We start from the raw sequence: 18,026 nt of genomic DNA, 5'->3' as shown, positions 1-18,026 counted from the left end.
GATTAGCCGCATAAATCTAGTCTAATGACCTAATGTTGACCCAGCTTGTTTCTAAGTCTTGTGATGATATCGGCCTCAAACTTAATACTGAGAATGTGAATATTTAGTTTTTAATGCTAAACATCAAAGTAGTGATCTTGATTGTGGTTCTTTCAAACAGTTCGTGGTAACGAACTGTAGTAAGGAGCGATCCGGCTCAATAGGAACCAAAACTCTAAAAAATTGAATTTTGATATCAATAGCTACATCAAAAGAATTGCATTTTAATGCTGATTTTAAATATATAAGTTTCATCAAGTTTAGTCTAATCCATCAAAAGTTACGAGCCTGAGAAAATTTGCCTTATTTAGGAAAATAGGGGGAAACACCCCCTAAAAATCGTAGGATCTTAACGAAAATGACACCATCAGATTCAGCGTATCAGAGAACCCTACTGTAGAAGTTTCAAGCTCATATCTACAAAAATGTGGAATTTTGCATTTTTTGCCAGAAGACAAATCACGGGTGCGTGTTTATTTGTTTGTTTTTTTTTTGTTTTTTTTTTTTTTCCAGGGGTCATCGTATCGACCAAGTAGTCCTAGAATGTCGCAAGAGGGCTCATTCTAACGGGAATGAAAAGTTCTAGTGCCCTTTTTAAGTGACCAAAAAAATTGGAGGGCATCTAGGCCCCCTCCCACGCTCATTTTTTTCCCAAAGTCAACGGATCAAAATTTTGAGATAGCCATTTTGTTTAGCATAGTCGAAAATCATAATAACTATGTTTTTGGGGATGACTTACTCCCCAACAGTCCCTGGGGGAGGGGTTGCAAGTTTCAAACTTCAACCAGTGTTTACATATAATAATGGTTATTGGGAAGTGTACAGACGTTTTCAGGGGGATTTTTTTGGTTTTGGGGGTAGGGTTGAGGGAGGGGGCTATGTGGGAGGATCTTTCCTTGGAGAAATATGCCAAGGGGGAAAAATTCAATGAAAAGGGCGCAGGACGAATATGGTCACGTTAGAAAAAAACGTCAAATTAAGAGCTTAACATACAGTGCTGGGTGTTCGGAGCCTCTCTATTATGGAGTATAATTTGAAAATAACACAACTATACGAGCGATAAAACATATATACCACAACCATAACTCAACTAACGAAAGAACTGCTAAGAGATAACACAACTATAAAGCGAAAACAGGTGAAAACTAACGGGAAAATAAACGAACTAAGAGGTGGAAGGGGCCCAGAGAAAAATATAATCCTTTTTCAATTTTGAGCCTAACTTCCGCAAAGGAGTAATAAAGTCAGAAGCCCCAAAATACCGAATTATTTTCTTTTCAAACAGTTCGTGGTAAGGAACTGTAGTAAAGGGCGACCCGGCTCAATAGTAAACGAAATTCTAAAAAACGGAATTTTGATGCTAAAAGATACATCAAAAGAATCGAATTTTTACGCTGATTCTAAATATATAAGTTTCAATTAATTTAGTCTTTGTCATCAAAAGTTACGAGCCTGAGAAAATTTGTCCTATTTTGGAAAAAAGGGGGAAACATCCCCTAAAAGTCATAGAATCTTAACGAAAATCACACTATCGCATTCGGTATATCAGAGAACTATATAGCAAAAATTTCAAGCTCCTATCTAAAAAATGTGGAATTTTGTATTTCTTGCCAGAAGACAAATCACGGGTGCGTGTTTATTTGTTTGTTTTTTTTGTTTTTTTTTTCCAGGGGGCATCTTATCGACCAAGTGGTCCTAGAATGTCACGAGAGGGCTCATTCTAACGGAAATGAAAAGTTCTAGTGTCCTTTTTAAGTGACCGAAAAAATTGGAGGGCAAATAGGCCCCCTCCCATGCTCATTTTTTCCAAAAGTCAACAGATTAAAATTTTAAGATAGCCATTTTTTTCAGCATAGTCGAAAACCATAATAACTATGTCTTTGGGGATGACTTACTCCCCCACAATCCCTGAGGGAGGGGCTGCAAGTTACAAACTTTGACCAATGTTTACATATAGTAATGGTTATTGGGAAGTGTACAGACGTTTTCATGGGGATTTTTTGGTTTTGGGGGTGGGGTTGATGGGAGAGGGCTTTGTGGGAGGATCTTTCCTTTGAGGAATATGTCAGGGGGGAAGAAAAATTCAATGAAAAGGGCGCAGGATTTTCTAGCATTACTATAAAAAAACAATGAAAAAATAAACATGAAAACGTTTTTTCAAATGAAAGTAAGGGTTAGCATTGAAATTTAAAACGAACAGAGATTATTACGCATATGAGGGGTTCTAAAAATACTTTAGCATAAAGAGCGAGGTATTTAGGAGGAGATAAATACCTCGCTCTTTATGGAAAAATATTTTTAGTGATTTCAACTATTTATTCTACGGCCTTTTTGATTCAGGGGTCATTCTTAAAGAATTGGGACAAAACTTACGATTTAGTGTAAAGAGCGAGGTATATTTTTTACTAATAAAAACATTCGTTGAATATTAAAAGTTCTAGTAGCCTTTTTAAGTAACCGAAAAATTGGAGGGCACCTAAGCCTCCTTCCTCACCCCTTATTTCTCAAAATCGTCTGATCAAAACTAAGAGAAAGCCATTTAGCCAAAAAAAAAAAATTAATATACTAATTTCATTTCAATAATTTATGTGCGGAGAGCCAAAATCAAACATGCATTAATTCAAAAACGTTCAGAAATTAAATAAAAAAAACTAGTTTTTTTTAACTGAAAGTTAGGAGCGACATTAAAACTGAAAACGAACAGAAATTACTCCGTATATGAAATGGGTTGTCCCCTCCGCAGTCCCACGCTCTTTACGCTAAAGTTTTTACTTGTTTTAAAAAGTAGAATTGTGGCAAAGAGTCAAACTTTAGCGTAAAGAGCGAGGGACTGCGGAGGGGACAACCCATTTCATATACGGAGTAATTTCTGTTCGTTTTCAGTTTTAATGTCGCTCCTTACTTTCAGTTAAAAAAACTAGTTTTTTTTTATTTAATCTCAGTAAAGCTCGTTTCTTCGATTCGGTGGCTTGGTATTAGTATTTGCTCATCTTTATCGGCTCTTCGATCTTGTGGGCTTATGATGTTAAAAGTAAAATTAAAGTTGGGCACGCAATAATTGTCCCTAACCAAGGCAGATTTTTACGAAAGGATTAATCCAAACTTTATTATACATATTGTGATCATTCTATATTGTTTCTGGCTTGTTCGCGCCCTTATTTTAATAGTCAAAATTTACAAAATATAAGAGTTCTGTTTTTTCGTTATTACAAATATTTATTGTATATGCCGCATTCATATAGAAATCGGAAGATTAATAGAAAGTTTTGTCTCACTGATATTATCTTTGTTTATAAAAAACTTTTTGCTAGATTAGGTGCTGATGTCTGTCAACGTTTGGGTCCTTACCACCCTTTGATTAGATTGTATTGTCTGTATTGTATTGTTTTTCTTTCCTTTAGTGTTTTTGCTCCGCTTAAATTATTAACGCAAGATGGTAATAAATAAATTAATCAATTAATTAGTATCGATATGGAACCCCAAAAATCCATATCGATCAGGCCCTAGGGGAAACGTTTTTCCAAACAGCTTGAGAACTAGCATAAATCCGTGAGGATATTGGAAGCTGATCATAGAAATAATTTTATAAGCTTAAAGACAGGGGCTTCCCGAAAATTAGGCCTGAAGAAGGGTAAAACAAAAACAGACTTTCAGAAGCACTGGAAACATAAATATTCTAGTGTTTAACTCTTTTTGCAAAGAAAAAAAAATGGTTCGCCCTTAAGGGGCAAAATTACTGTTTTTCCCTAATTGGCTTGAAAAGTGGGTGCCAGGTCCCTCTGAAAATGGGGGCCAAAAGCTTTTTTCGGTCAACTTAAGGCTTTTTACGCACAAGTAGTTGGGCTGAGGAGAACCCAGTCGACGGAAACAGAAAAAAAAGTCGGTCCAGATTAAAACTTTGGTCTTCGTCTCTGGTAAGAGATTTAATATACACAAACTTAAGAGCGGATTTTGGACAGCCAAAAACTGACCGCGAAAAAAGGCCAAAAAATATTAGCCAATATTGCCAATATAAACTTTTATTCGTATGTCCATGGGATCCACGTGCTCAGAAAGAAACTTTTGGTTCGCTTGAAAATGGGCATAAATTACGATCGCCCAGAAATCATGGGTATTTTTTAATGATCAAGAGCAAAAAGATATATTCTACTTCAAATATCTTATTTATCCAGCCATGTATTTTTGTAAATTCTATCCTAATTTTAACGAAGATGCTTTAAATGTGCTCTGTTTTCCTGAAAAAAAAATGTTGGAATTGAATAAACAGTTAGCTATTGATGTATTTCTGTAGATTGTGCATTATATTAAAAGAAGGGTTAGGTGTGCCTAATTTTACTGTGTTGTATGTAAATGCGGAACAACGAATATATTCCACTTCGTCAAGCTTTTCTAGAAGCGAAAAAAAAGCTAAAGTAGTCTGTTTATACAATATTACTGTCATACCATACGATTTGTGCATACTGTGTCCTTAACTGGCATAATGATGATTTTGTTTAACATGTGATAAAAGCTAATTTATTTTCATGCGCTTAGTCTATATGGGTACGTTCAGAAATATTTATTTTTCCTTCTTTATTGTTCAGACAAGAAAGTGCTGAAGATTGTTTTTTTTTTTTCGTTTTCGCTTTGTTTTTCGTTTGTCGTTTTTAGTGCCGTACATAAGGAATGCCAAATATGCTCTTAGGGTTATTCATTAAAATTCAATTGTAGGTTTCAACGACCATTAGGTCATAGACCAATTTTTGTCTCTCAGGAAATTCCTTAACGAGGCTATTAATCATAACTGAGAAAGGCAGGGGATCCAGAAGAGTACCTCGGGGTACCCAATTATGGACAGGCAGTGTATTATAATCTTAATTTGTTCATTTAGCTACTCCTGATCTATTTGAATAAGAAGGACGCAACTAGTTTCATCAAGAAAGAGTAAGATTAGATTGAGTGACAAGTTTTTCAACTACTATAGTGTGGTTAACAAGATAAAATACACTTTAGATATCAATGGAAATTAAATTTGGCTAATTACTAGGCTTTTTAAGGATTTTTACCATGGGTTCAACAAGATGAACAAGACAGTAGGAAGTTGAAGTGGATTTTGGGGGTCCCAGATCGCCTCAGGTCAGTAAAGGGTAGGATCTCTCTCTTTAGTCAATCTACAAGGAATCCCTCGTACAGTATCGAAAATATCCATAGTTTCAAGGATCTTCAAAACCAGGCTTTCTGTCTCTCTTTTTCAAGGGAGTTAAGAAACCCTGGTTCCATGTTTTTGGAAAATTGCCCAGACTCGGTAGTTTCAATCAAAAAGACCCAAGGGCTTTGAAAGGAATTCAGACAGCTGTTGTTCTTAGTTTCTCAGTTCTCCTTTCGATCCGGAAAGGTGAAAAATGAGGAAGATCATTGGTTGATAATTAATAAGACGAAGCCGAAAGGCTTTGGACGATGGAAGCAAAGGGCCTGTTAAGATTCCTGGTGGTAACTTTAGGGGGTTGAGATAGCTGGTCAAATCCCTTGCCACACAGCTTTTTAACCTCAGTATATCAATTTTTAATTTATTTCTAAACAACTCTTCGACCTTAGTAGTCTATTAGGATCGAACAAATTTACGAATTTACTTTTTAATATTTCCTTATTTTATTAGCTTCATCCAATTTACCATTCCTGAAAAGATTTTATTTATTTCTTACTAGTGGTTTTATTAGCTGATTGAAATAGAGTTTATCACTGGAAATTTTTTTAATGTTTTTTTTTCTGGGAAAGAAATTAAATATCTCCCGTTTTGCTTTTGGTGGGAAGTAGCGATTTTTTCATCAATGTCTTGTACATTGTAAATACCACACCAACCCTCGGTATTTTGCCATGTTCCAAAAGAAAGAATGTTAGAGTTTTGAAGAGGGCTGTAAGAACCTTAGGTAATTCAGCAAGAATGCTTAAAGTTTGAAGAGGGAGACAAAAGAAGAGAAAGGTGGTAAGTCCCGCCCAATGGGGACAAAGCTGAGGAGGAACTAAAAATATTCACAGTTGTTTGAATAGCATCAAGAGAGGTGTTTCCCTATTTGTTAGTATAGCAAATAGTTGCTTAAGCTTAAAGAGAAGAGGACATTGAATCCATCATAGGGTCGTTGGCATCAATCGTTGGGATACTTTGAAATAACAAAATCAGAATTGTCTGTAATTAGTGAATGAATTTATGTTTTTCATCAACATTTTTGTTTGGCGAGTAATAGCGGGCAGCTAATGCCATAATACTGAACGGACAGCAGAATATCTCGGGCCTGATACCGAGCTAAAGGATTTCATCATACTTAGTTAAAGTAGGGACTGAAATTATTTTGAGTAATTTTATTCTTAGTAAAAACTAGACATCACCATTACGTAATTAATATATTCCCGTATACTGGCCGATTTATGGACAATTTCAAGACAAAATACCGTATTGGTTACATTTAGAATATTGCACCTAAGAATTTGTCTTCTTCTATTACCGTTGCTATTCTCGTTCCTTACACCAAATTTACTTACGCTAGGATACCGTCTATCACGATTTCTACTAACCTCGTTATTCAAGTCTTCTAGTAAAAAAAAAGTAAAATTTCTACTTGGGGTCTTATCTATTTGTTCTTTTAATTGACTGTAAAGTTTATCTGAGTCCCTAATCTTCCCATCAGTCGTCTAAAGAGGGCCTTATACTCCTGTGACGGATACCTTGCACTTTATGCAATTGTGTTATCGATATTATCCTAACCTAAGCAACACTTAAAAGTTTTTTTCTCGCCATAAGCCCTACTATCGGTCTATATACTGCACCCTTCATATCTGAAGAAATAAATTTATAATACCTAATGGTATGTTTCCTTCAAGTTTGTGAGATCCCTAGAAAGTCTAAATCAAAGTGTCGTAATTTGTCAGTAAACAAATATACTTGTTTTTCAATGTTGTAATGTTCCATGTCGCAATCTTCGTATTTGGTATATTATTCAATTTATTGGGGTGTTAAGAAAAGTAATAGTCGGTAGTAAAGGTCAGGGGCCAACAGCTTTTTCTCTTGTCAATATAAAGCGCTTAAGCTAGCATCGACCTTGACAGTGAAAATTCTGTACATCCACTTTGAACGGATGATTTTTAAAATCCTGTGCCTATATCGATCAGCGCAAGGCTTTCAACACTTTCTGACGGTCTTCTATCAACAAGATTCGACGTCCAGCACACTAATTATAATTCTATTATGTCCTATTCCTTAAATGTTCATATATTCTAATATTATACTACTATGGGAAGACACTTCATGATAAATGAGACAGCTACTAAAAGGTTATTCAGCCCGAAAAAAGTCAATCAAGACCAAAAAAAAACAGAAAAACTAGCCAATAATCACTGTCCAGTGCAATGCTATGTTTAACCTGCCCTGTTGGCCGCTCCCGAAGACGTGCGAACGTCTAGATAATGGTCTCATGAGCTGCCATTGTTTACAGTTCATTAATTTGTATAAAAACCATTGCGGTTTTCTTTTTCTTAAGTAAAACTTAGTCTGACAAAAGAGCTCACTTTTATCAACACGCAGAAATATGTGTTTGCATCAATAGCAATTGTTTTAACTTCACATTTTCTAACTGCTGAGGAAAATCACTAAATCATATATAAACGGAAATGACGGGCAATGATTGCAAAAGTTGTTTTTCACGGCAAGTTGAGAGTGAGTTATTGTAATTTTAAATCAAAAACAGCGAATGCATCAGAAGCATCCATTTTTTGGCAAATTAATTTAAAAACTTAAAAAGAGAAGTTTTTTTTTAAAAAGTAAGGGGCTACATAAACCTAAGATTGGCGGAAACAAACTTCTACTAGTTTAACATCCCACTGAAAATGCTCTGAAGGTTTCAACATAATGCTCAAAGCTGATCTTAAGATCCAACTGTTACGCCCTTTTGACAAAGTTTATTGCATACGGACAGTGCAGATTGATTTAATCCAAACTCAACCTCTACCTTCTGAGAAAATGTCACCGTAATATCCTTGGCCTTAGTAGAAGTAGTAGTAGTGGTAGTAGTAGTGGTAGTGGCAGTGGTAGTAGCAGCAATAGTAGTAGAAGTATGTATATAGTTCCTTTTAGTTAGCTCAAAATCCCCCTCAAAATAATCTGAAAGCTGCAAATAATTACTCCAAGTTGATCCTACGATATTGTTGATCTGTCGTTTTGACAACATGCATACATATAAACGTGCGTTTTAATTTAGTTCAACATTTCCTGAAAGCTTCTTCACAACACCCCTATCCCCAGCAGTATTCATTGTCGTATTAGTAGTAGCAGCAGTGCGCATATAGTGTCTTTTGGTTAATTCTTAACCCCGCTTTAACAGAACCCGAAAGTTCCGAATTAAGGCTTAAGCCGTTCCTGAGACATTGCTGAGACACCCTTTGATAATTTGCATGCACACAGTATAGTTTGACTTTGGTTACTACCCCCTCAGCATTCACTGAAAGCATCACCTGAAAACCCTTAGATATTTTAGAGACTCATGATAAAACATACCCTACTTCCTTAATAGTAAATCTGATACGTACACAATAGGCAACTTGCATAACTTCCAGTCCTCGTCCCCATAGCTGTGTGTGTCACGTTATCTCTAGAGGCATAATTATTGGGCCTTTGAACCATTTTGGACAAAATGACTCTCACAATTTTGATCAGATGCAAGACTTTGGGATGAGAGTGGCTAAAAAAGTTGCAGGAGGGTGACTGTTTGTCCTTCAAACCCCTTTGACTCTTAAAAATGCTACATAGAAATTTCAGTTTGAATAAGCCCCCTCCAAGGTTTCTACGACAACATTTCCACGTGAAGTAATTTGGTGAAAGGAAAAAATAAATAAATAATACTAGATAATATAGATGGTAGATAATAAATAGATAATAATGCTCTACTTAGGCAGCAAAATCGTGCTGCCTTTGTATTATTCAAAATGTGGAAAGAAAAAAAAGGATTGTTGGTAATGAGCTATCAAAAGTTATTTGCACTATGAAATTTGATGTATTTTGGAGAAGGGTAAAATCTCCTTTAAAATCGGTACATTGTTGACGAAAATTATACCAGTATTTTACTATGATTAAGAAACCTAAATTCCTGAAAGTAGCAATTTACTTCTACTTCTTTCTTGAGAAAAATATTCAAAGCGGTTTCTGTTTTCCTTCTTCTTTCAGCTTGTCGAATAGGGGTCTATATTGAGAAGGAAGTCATTCTGACGAAAACGCATAACTCTAGTGTAGAACTTTACGGCCAAAATGTCTACTGATCGGGATTTGAGACAGCTAATCCCTTATTGTTATGTAAACCATTGTATAAGAAAAAAAACCTTTATAAGGAAATAAGAACTTAAGCTCATAATTATGTATGAAGTTTGCATAGAATTAAATAGAAAATTGTTTAGCAAAGCACCAAATTTTAAGGCGAATGAAACCTTTCAGCGAACACGTTGTAAACTACAAACGAAGCGAAGTTACTATTGTTTTACAAAAGCATGCTATAATGAAAAAAAAAGAGCTGCCTGAAAAGTGTCTAATCAATCAATGAGGAATTTTACTTAGAGGAATTTGGAAATGTCTGGGAAAGGGTGGGAGTGCTGAGACTTGATCTAAAAGTTTTATCAATAAACCTTATAAGCTGTACATGGGGTTTGAGCCCTCTGCCTGAAACAGGCTGAACTGTTGTTGCTTGAAACACCATCTTCATTCCAATCTTCAAGAAGTAAAGAAGGAAACTGACGTGGAATAAATCTAGATGAGTCTTAAAGCCTAAATCTGGAAATAAGACTTTAAGCTTAAGTCTAAACTGACTGAATCCATCTTCTAGTACGTATTACAACATTAGTCAAGGTTCTTTAATTCTGCCTAGAATGGGCCAAAGTTTTTTTTTGGATTGTCCCAAGAAAGGTTTAGCCTGTCATAGATGGTTGCACAGTGAAGCTTGTTATCACTGCCTGTACTAGCCTATAAAATTAGATAGACTAGGAAAAAGAAGTATATGATTTGAATCCCTATTGGAGGCTGGTTCCAGTTATAGTTAATCATTGAAATAGTCATGCCCAATGTAATATCTTTAGCCTAATTCTTAACATTAAGATTTGTTAATTACCAAAGCATGTGGATATAGAAATTTCCTTTAAGATAGTCCTTTAAAATGATTTCTATGATGTGTTGGTGCCCTGCTAACTGTAGGCTAGGCTAGATAAAAAAGAAAGATTATAGTGATTCAACAGGATCAAAAGTCCTTATTTCACTCCAAGATGTGATTTAAGGTAATTATGTCTAAGAATGAACTCAAGTCCATAGTAGCCTAACTGAATTATTTACTACAAATAGTTTTTATCATATTTGGCATAAGGATTTTAAGAAGCTCAATTATCTTATAGGATTGATTTTTTCTTCTTTTCTAAGAGCAATCCTCAATAGTTTCATGCTAAAAGAGTACACCAGTCTCTAAAGTTTATGCTACAGTAAACATGGTTCAATTATTTCTGTCAACTCCTTATTTCTGTCATTTCTAAAAATCCAAAGAACAATAGGCCTGGCCTACTTAAAGGAGGCTATTTAGAAAAAGAAAAATAAATGAAGAGTGGAAAAATACTCCACAATAGAATCAAGTTTAAGTGACACAGTAGACTGTCTATAGACTGTAATGGATGTGTGTTAATTTGTATTTTTTTTCCCCTGGAGCTATTGTATTGATTGGCTGGCTTTTAACCCCCTTCTAGAAAATTGCCCTGCAGAAAACCTCTAGAAAATCCCTCTCCCTTTAAAATACACCCCTGGAAAATAAACCCCCCCCTCCCCCCCCCCAAAAAAAAATACCCTGCTCCACAGAAATTGTCCCTGTAGACTGTATAGAAAAAGATAAAGTCTAGTAGGAAAAAAAAAAACAGAACAAAAAGATATTAAAAAAAATATTCATGAAAAAGCTATTATAGGCAGTACACTAGTGCTACCTAAGTAAAGAACAATGTTGGCACAATATATTTATCATTCTTATTTTTTTGGGGAGGTTTAGACTAGAGCACTTTGTATAGGATAATTTTGATGATTTTTCATGCATATTTTTTCTTCATTTTTTTTTTAATTTGGCAGCTGCTACTCCCAAAAATGCAGAATTTCTATAGAAGTTTCTTCAACAAAAATGGATTTGCAGTTTTATCTAAGCTTTTAACATACTTATGGCCTGTAATTTCCTCTTTATCCCTATCCTTAGTACTTCTGAACAAAACAAAACCCAAACAAAATTCTCAAATTTAGAAAATACAATCTTCCAGTGGGGGGGGGGGTATTTTCTGCTGGGGATATTTTCTATGGGGAGGGGGAAGGGTATTTTCTGGGGGGGGGGTCAAAAATCCATTTAAAGGATCAAATCTTTCAACTCTACACTTCTTCAGATAAGTATAAGAAGGGGGTAAGGGGGATGGTAAAAATTAATCTGCAATCTCCTTCATTTAGGTTAAGCAAGAAAATGTGTGGGTGATATTTCCCATCTTAATTAAGAAAATTGTTTTCTTTATAACATAAGAGATTATATTTGTATGCTTACCCTTACTGGTACAAAGTGTTAAGATGTTGGGTAACATTAAGTATTGTCAGGAAATTTCTCAGGAGGGAGGAAACAATTGTTACTAGGAACTTGATTTTTGTTAATGCTTAAATAGAAATATTGGGTTTTCTGGTTACTTTTTACATCCCATGGTGATGAACAGCAAGTACTTGTACTAAAAGTAATGAATACTCTGAAGAAAGGAGTTTTGATAGCTATACATACATTTAAAGAATTGAATTTTATGATAGTTTCTAATCTATAAAATTCATTAAGTTTAAAGTTACCTAACAGAAGTCTAAGCCTGAGAACATTTTATTCAGTTAAAAAAAAGGGGGAAACATCCCTGAGAGGGTGAGTGATTTTGGTGTAAACAACACTATTAAATCTAGTATGTGAGAGAACTTTATTGTAGAGGTTTCAAGCCTCTATCTACACAAATGTGTAAGATTTTGTATTTTTTTCCAAGAAGGATGATCACAGATTTGGGTTTACTTGTTTTTTTTTTGTTTTTTTCTCAGTAGATAAGGCATGGTCTCTGTCTCTGTAGGTAGCAAATTACTGAGTAATATGATACTTTTTAGACTGAGACATGCTGTAAACAAAGTTTTAAGGGAAGAACAATGAGGTTTTAGAAAAGGTAGAGGATGTGTTGACCATGATTTCACTCTTAGGTTAATAATTGAGAAGTCCCTTTGTTGTCAAACACCTTTGGTCCTTAGTTTTATTGATTATGAGCAAGCTTTTGATTCTGTTGATAGAACAGCGTTAACAAAGGTCTTATCATTATATGGTATACCAGAAAAATACATTAAAGTGATTTGCACTATGTACAAGCATAATACTGCTGCAGTTAAGGTAGGAAATGAGGTTACCAACTGGTTTTGTATTAAATCAGGAGTTAAGCAGGGTTGTGTTCTATCCCCCTTTATATGGATCATTTTGATGGACTTTGTTTTAAGGAGCACAGGAAAGGCAATTGGAGACCATGGAATCAAGTGGGGAGGAAGAATGCTCCTGGACTTAGATTATGCTGATGATTTAAGCATATTAGATGAAAGTGTGAGCAAAATGAATGAATTTTTAGAGGTTTTACAAGTTCAGTGTGCTAAAATAGGCTTGAAGATTAATGTTAAGAAGACTAAGTCACTAAGGCTAGGAATAAGTGAAGAATAACAGGTGACATTAGGTAACAAAAAGATTGACCAGGTTGGGAGCTTCAATTACCTTGGTAGTATTATTAGTAAAGATGGTGGGAGCAGTGAAGATGTTAAAAGTAGAATAGCTAAAGCTCAGGGGTTTTTTTTCACAGTTAAAAAAGTTTGGAAGAATAGAAAGATAAGTCTGCAAACCAAGATTAGAATGTTGGAAGCTACAGTGATGACAGTGGCTCTGAAGCATAGGCACTCCGAAAAGCGGGCGAAAATTTACTAGATTTTTTCCAAAGAAATTGCCTACATATTGTTCTGGATACCCAGCTGACTGACCATATTTCAAACAGTAAGTTGTACGAAAAGTGTGGTTCAATCCCTCTTTCTGGGGCTATAATGAAAGAAAGGTTGAGATGGCTAGGCCACGTTCTATGGATGAAGGATGACAGATTACTGAAGAATGTCCTTTTTGGCCAACCGTCTGGGGCTACACAGAAAGCAGGTCGTCCTTGTCTGGGTTGGGAGGATGTCATAAATAAAGATTTAAAGGAAATGGGAACTTCCTGTGAGGGTGTAAAGAGGGAGGCTTTAAATAGATTAGGCTGGAGGAGGAGCGTGCGTAGCTGTGTTGGCCTCAGGCGGCTTTGTGCTGCAGTGAGTTATTAGTAGTAGTAGTAGTAGATAATCAAACCAAACCTATGGTCCTAGAGAATCAAGTGAATGCACTTTAGGAAGGACACAGAAAATTTTATTGACCTTTTTAAGTTGTATAAAAGACTGTGCCACAGCAAAGTGGTGCTTTCAGACATTTTATGGCGAAAAACAACAATTTTGGCCAAAATGTCATTACGTTAATATTTTGAGATAGTCAGTTGGTTTAACGTTATATTGAACAACTGTATATTAACTTTCCAGCTTCACAGACAGTGGTGTCATCCTTGGTGCATACATTTGTACCTAAAAATGGTAGTAGTCCATACAAAATAAACAGTCAATAAGACATTTGTTTTTAAGCTTCATTTATCTAAGTTAATTTATTTGAAGCTTGTGCTATGTACATATGACTATGACTCTGTACAGTGGTGTATAATTACTCATAAGCCATTATGGAGCAGGGCTGGGGGATCTTTGTGTAGGAGTAGGGGATGGGCTTAAAGCTTAAAAAGTGTAAGAAGATTGGCTGCATACAGTATTGATTATCCTACCTCAGAGAGTTGAACTGATAGCTTTATTGAAGAAATTGTTGTATTTTTATCTATCAAACTGTAAATGAGACAATAGAGCGTTTTCACAACTCAGGAAAGTTTTCTTGATTTCTAATGTATTTCTGCTCCTTTTAAAAACATCAAGGACCAGAAGTTCATTAAAAATTAAAAACATGCTCAAGTTAGGCACTTTCCTGAGTCTTTTAAAGAATGGGCGAAGCCTGTTCTTTCAAATCATGACAGGGGTGCGCCAAGGATGTGCAGTGGCCCAAGAGCTCTTCAATGTCATCATAGATTACGTTATGACAAAAACCACTTCACATCTCAGCTTTGGGCTCAAATTTGGAGATCATACCATCACAGATGTTGATTTTGCCAATGACTTGGCCATTCTGGCAGACTCCATGGAGCAGCTGCTGGAAGCGCTCCAAATTCTGCAAGAAGAGGCTGCCAAAGTAGGACTGCATATAAACTGGAACAAAACTAAAGTTATGGCCATAGACCCATGTTCTCCTGTTGTTAACTCTCCAGTTAGCCTGGATAGCACCACTAGCATCAAGGTTGTTAAAGACTTCACCTACCTGGGCTCTGTAATTTCTGTGAATGGCTCACTTCCCCCCAAGCTGCTGGCAAGATTATCTAAAGCGTCTTCTGTCATGGGTAGACTGAATCGTCACCTCTGGCGAAAACCAAATATCAGTTGCACAACAAAACTGCAGATCTTCAATGCTCTAGTTGGTTCTGTGATGCTTTATGGAGCTGAGACATGGCAAGTATCAGCTGCAACCCTCAAGAAAATAGACATATTTCATGCAAAGAGCCTGAGGAGGATTGAGGGCCTGCGATGGTTCACCTTTGTCAGCAATGAAAAGCTTATGCAGCTCACAAAGCAGTCTTGGTTTTTGACTCAAGCAGCTGAGCGAACCTTACGATGGTTTGGTCATCTGTTTTGAATGCCACCACATCTACCTGCAAAGATGATCTATGACTTCAACCCTATCAAAGTTGGTTGGAAGCAACCTCGCGGCCAACCAAAGAAACGTTGGTCTGGCAGCCTGTCCAAGTTCTTGGCGATGGCAAATATCAGACAGGGCGAAGAGCAAATACTCGCCATGGACCAAAGTGGTTGGAGGAGGCAGACGTCACTCTCTATGCCAAGCAGTGCCTGGCAGGAGACTTAAGTCAAGTCAGGCCACTGTCTCTCCACAAACCTTCCCTTTTCACCACCACTTGGGAGGTAAACATGCTGCACTTGTTTTAAACTGAGATCATACAAGAATTATCATCACAATGATTAGACTACTAAAAGGTGGTACATGGAATTTTGGTGCAAAAATGAGATAAATTATAACTTGGACCTGGTGGGAAAGTAAAACACTGCAAGATGTGGGATTTGAGTGACAGTGCAAACATTGGCTTTGATCCAGTACCAAAGTGAGCTAAGTCAAAGCTCTAGACGAACTTAGTACTAAAACAAGCTAAACTGTGAATCTGTTTTAAAATATGCTTACTGTAAGCTGCTCTTGTTTATCTTCCATTGCTAACTTTTAGTAGAAAAGTAAGAAAGTTGCAATTTCTTTGAAGTACAAACATATATGGAGAGCCAATCTGTTTGACTGGAGGCCTAAAATCTGCCCATAACCCACCCAATACCCTGTTCTCACCACCAGTGTCTCCCAGCCACTTCCAAACTCCATTCACCTTACATACAAGTACTAGGATCTGCTTAAAAATTGGTAATTAGATAGCTATGGTCAAGGAAGCTTCCCTTCAGAAAGTTTATGCTACTGGGCTCTTGTAATACAAACAATAACAGGCTTCACATTTTAGGATTTGGGGATTTCCAGAACTTTGGGTCTTTGAATCCCTCTAGCCACTACATCATTAAGTGTCTGCTATCCACAGTGTCTCTAGGCTAGGCTCTTTGGCAGTTGGCTTATGCCTAAAAAATCCCACCATCCCGGTTTTTTGTCTCTTCTCTTGCACATCACTGAGAAAATGATTAATCTCATGCAGTCAATCAAAAATACTCACATTTTCAACTTTTGTCTACCATGCTATATTTTACCAAACGTTGCCTTGCACATTAGACTAGGTACAAACACAGATTGGTTTCTGTAACTGTTACTAAAGACTGTTATGTACAAACACAGACTAGTTTCTCTATAGATAATTGTTAAATCCATCAAATGCCAATAGTGATTGAATTGCCTCTTGTTTACAATAAAATATGCTGTATATACAATAGCTCTTTTGGAAGTTTTTTCATCTTTTTGATCAGTGGAGAGTTTAGATCTGATTTAATTTGCTAATTATTCAATACCTTTCAGAAAGAATGATGAGCCAGGACGTAAATAGTTTTTTTGCAGAGAATGAAAGTAGAGATGGCGTACGGATGTCATTTAATTGTTGGCCTACAAGTTGGATAGAAGCTGTAAAACTTGTTTTACCTCTTGGTGTCATGTACACACCATTTAAAAAGATGGAAAGTAAGTAAATTTATTTCGTAAATTTATTTACGAAAAATTTCGTACAGAGAAAGATCCAGACAAATCCCAGAGGGTTTATTAGGCTGAGTGACAAGAAATCTATAGGTCCAATCATTTGAGCCTGAATAAAAAGGAAAAAGAAAATCTGGTGATGATGGAGTGTCTGTTTATGGTGATCATATACAGATTAGATCCTGAGTAGTAGACCTTTGGGGTAAGCTTTGGGTTTGCACAGGGTTTATTAGGCTGAGTGACATGAAATCTATAGGTTCAATCATTTGAGCCTGAATAAAAAAGAAAAAGAAAATCTGGTAATGATGGAGTGTCTGTTTATGGTGATCATATACAGATTAGATCCTGAGTAGTAGACCTATGGGGTAAGCTTTGGGTTTGCAGACCTAGCTTTCATTAAAATTTAAAGAATAAGCAGTTCAGCTAGGTGAATAAAATACCAGCGATTCAGCGATTTTTTAGATTTCATGTTTAATCTGATTCCTGTAAATTTCATTTACGTTGCTCTACTACTTTGTCTAAAATATCAGAGGAAATGGATCTGGGAAACAATGTTAATAGTGTTTTTTATAGTATGAGTGTCTATTTTATCAATGTCTCTGAAATGTTTGTTAATTTTAGAATTTTTGTCTCCATTAGTATTTTGAGTTGTATGGTTTTTTCTTTGTTTATTTTTTTTTTGTCAGGCTCTTTAATTTTTATGTGGGGTTTTCAATAAATAAATTTTCCTTGATTGTTTTACCATGTTATTAAATAACTTTACTTCTTATAATTTTTTTTTCAGGTGGATTCGTCCTTCCATATAAACCAGTCGTGTGCAGGACAAACAATTGTAAAGCCATGCTAAATTCTCTTTGTAATGTTGACTATAGGGCTAAACTTTGGTGTTGCGTGATCTGCAATCAAAGAAATGCTGTAAGTAAGATAAGATTTTTGCTGTGGCGATTCTAGCCTCTTGCGCCTGGGGCAAAATCTTGAGGTCCACAACAAGTGCCCCCTCTCTCCTTCCCCTAAAACCGCATATAGGTTTTGAAAGAGGCAGAACTTTTTTTAGATTTTTTTGACCTGACTTTTTGATTTCAAAAGCCATTTAACCAAATAGCAAGAGAATGGTTTATGATATTTATTAGAGTGTCGTGATGAATGGTGCAAAAATCACCACACCCGCGCCCAGGGCAAAATTTTGATGTCCGGGGCAAGTGCCCCCTCTCTCCCTCCACTAAAACTGCTTCTGGGTTTTTGAAAGAGGTAGAACTTCTGTTAGATGGAAGACCTGACCTTTTGAGTTCAAAAGCCATTTAACCAAATAGCAAAGTAATATCACCGCACTTGTTTGAGAAATTTTAGGATTTAACTCTTCCTGGAGTTTATTACTTTCGCTGCCCTTGGGCAGCGAATTGGATTGCTGCGCTGGATTTAGGATCCTTTGTTTGAGGACGAGGACGAGGTTCGAACCTTAGTGAACCTAATTATTTAGCTTGGGATGGGGGTCAGTGGCGTGACTGTGAGCTCAGCCAGAGTCGACCCAGTTCTACATGGGTACCTGAGGAAATGTGGGGAAGGTAA

The 18,026-nt window shown here is 36.2% G+C and overlaps 2 protein-coding genes across 2 annotated transcripts in view; one reads left to right on the top strand and one right to left on the bottom strand.

Moving 5' to 3' along the window:
• LOC136030006 (histone H5-like) overlaps positions 1–14,350 on the bottom strand; it is a 38,942-nt gene extending 24,592 nt beyond the window's left edge. The window contains exons 1-2 of the mRNA XM_065708650.1: positions 14,315–14,350; positions 10,161–10,249 (exon numbers count right to left, since the gene is read on the bottom strand). Coding sequence (XP_065564722.1) covers positions 10,161–10,249; positions 14,315–14,350 — 125 coding nt within the window. The remainder of the gene's footprint in view (positions 1–10,160; positions 10,250–14,314) is intronic.
• The window catches only part of LOC136029085 (uncharacterized), a 71,894-nt gene continuing 63,637 nt past the window's right edge, over positions 9,770–18,026 (top strand). The window contains exons 1-3 of the mRNA XM_065707145.1: positions 9,770–9,877; positions 16,290–16,448; positions 17,245–17,375. Coding sequence (XP_065563217.1) covers positions 16,295–16,448; positions 17,245–17,375 — 285 coding nt within the window. The 5' untranslated portion in view covers positions 9,770–9,877; positions 16,290–16,294. The remainder of the gene's footprint in view (positions 9,878–16,289; positions 16,449–17,244; positions 17,376–18,026) is intronic.

This window comes from Artemia franciscana, chromosome 1 (assembly GCF_032884065.1).
Source record: "Artemia franciscana chromosome 1, ASM3288406v1, whole genome shotgun sequence".
Lineage (NCBI taxonomy): Eukaryota > Metazoa > Arthropoda > Branchiopoda > Anostraca > Artemiidae > Artemia > Artemia franciscana.
This window is presented reverse-complemented; position numbering and strand designations above follow the sequence as displayed.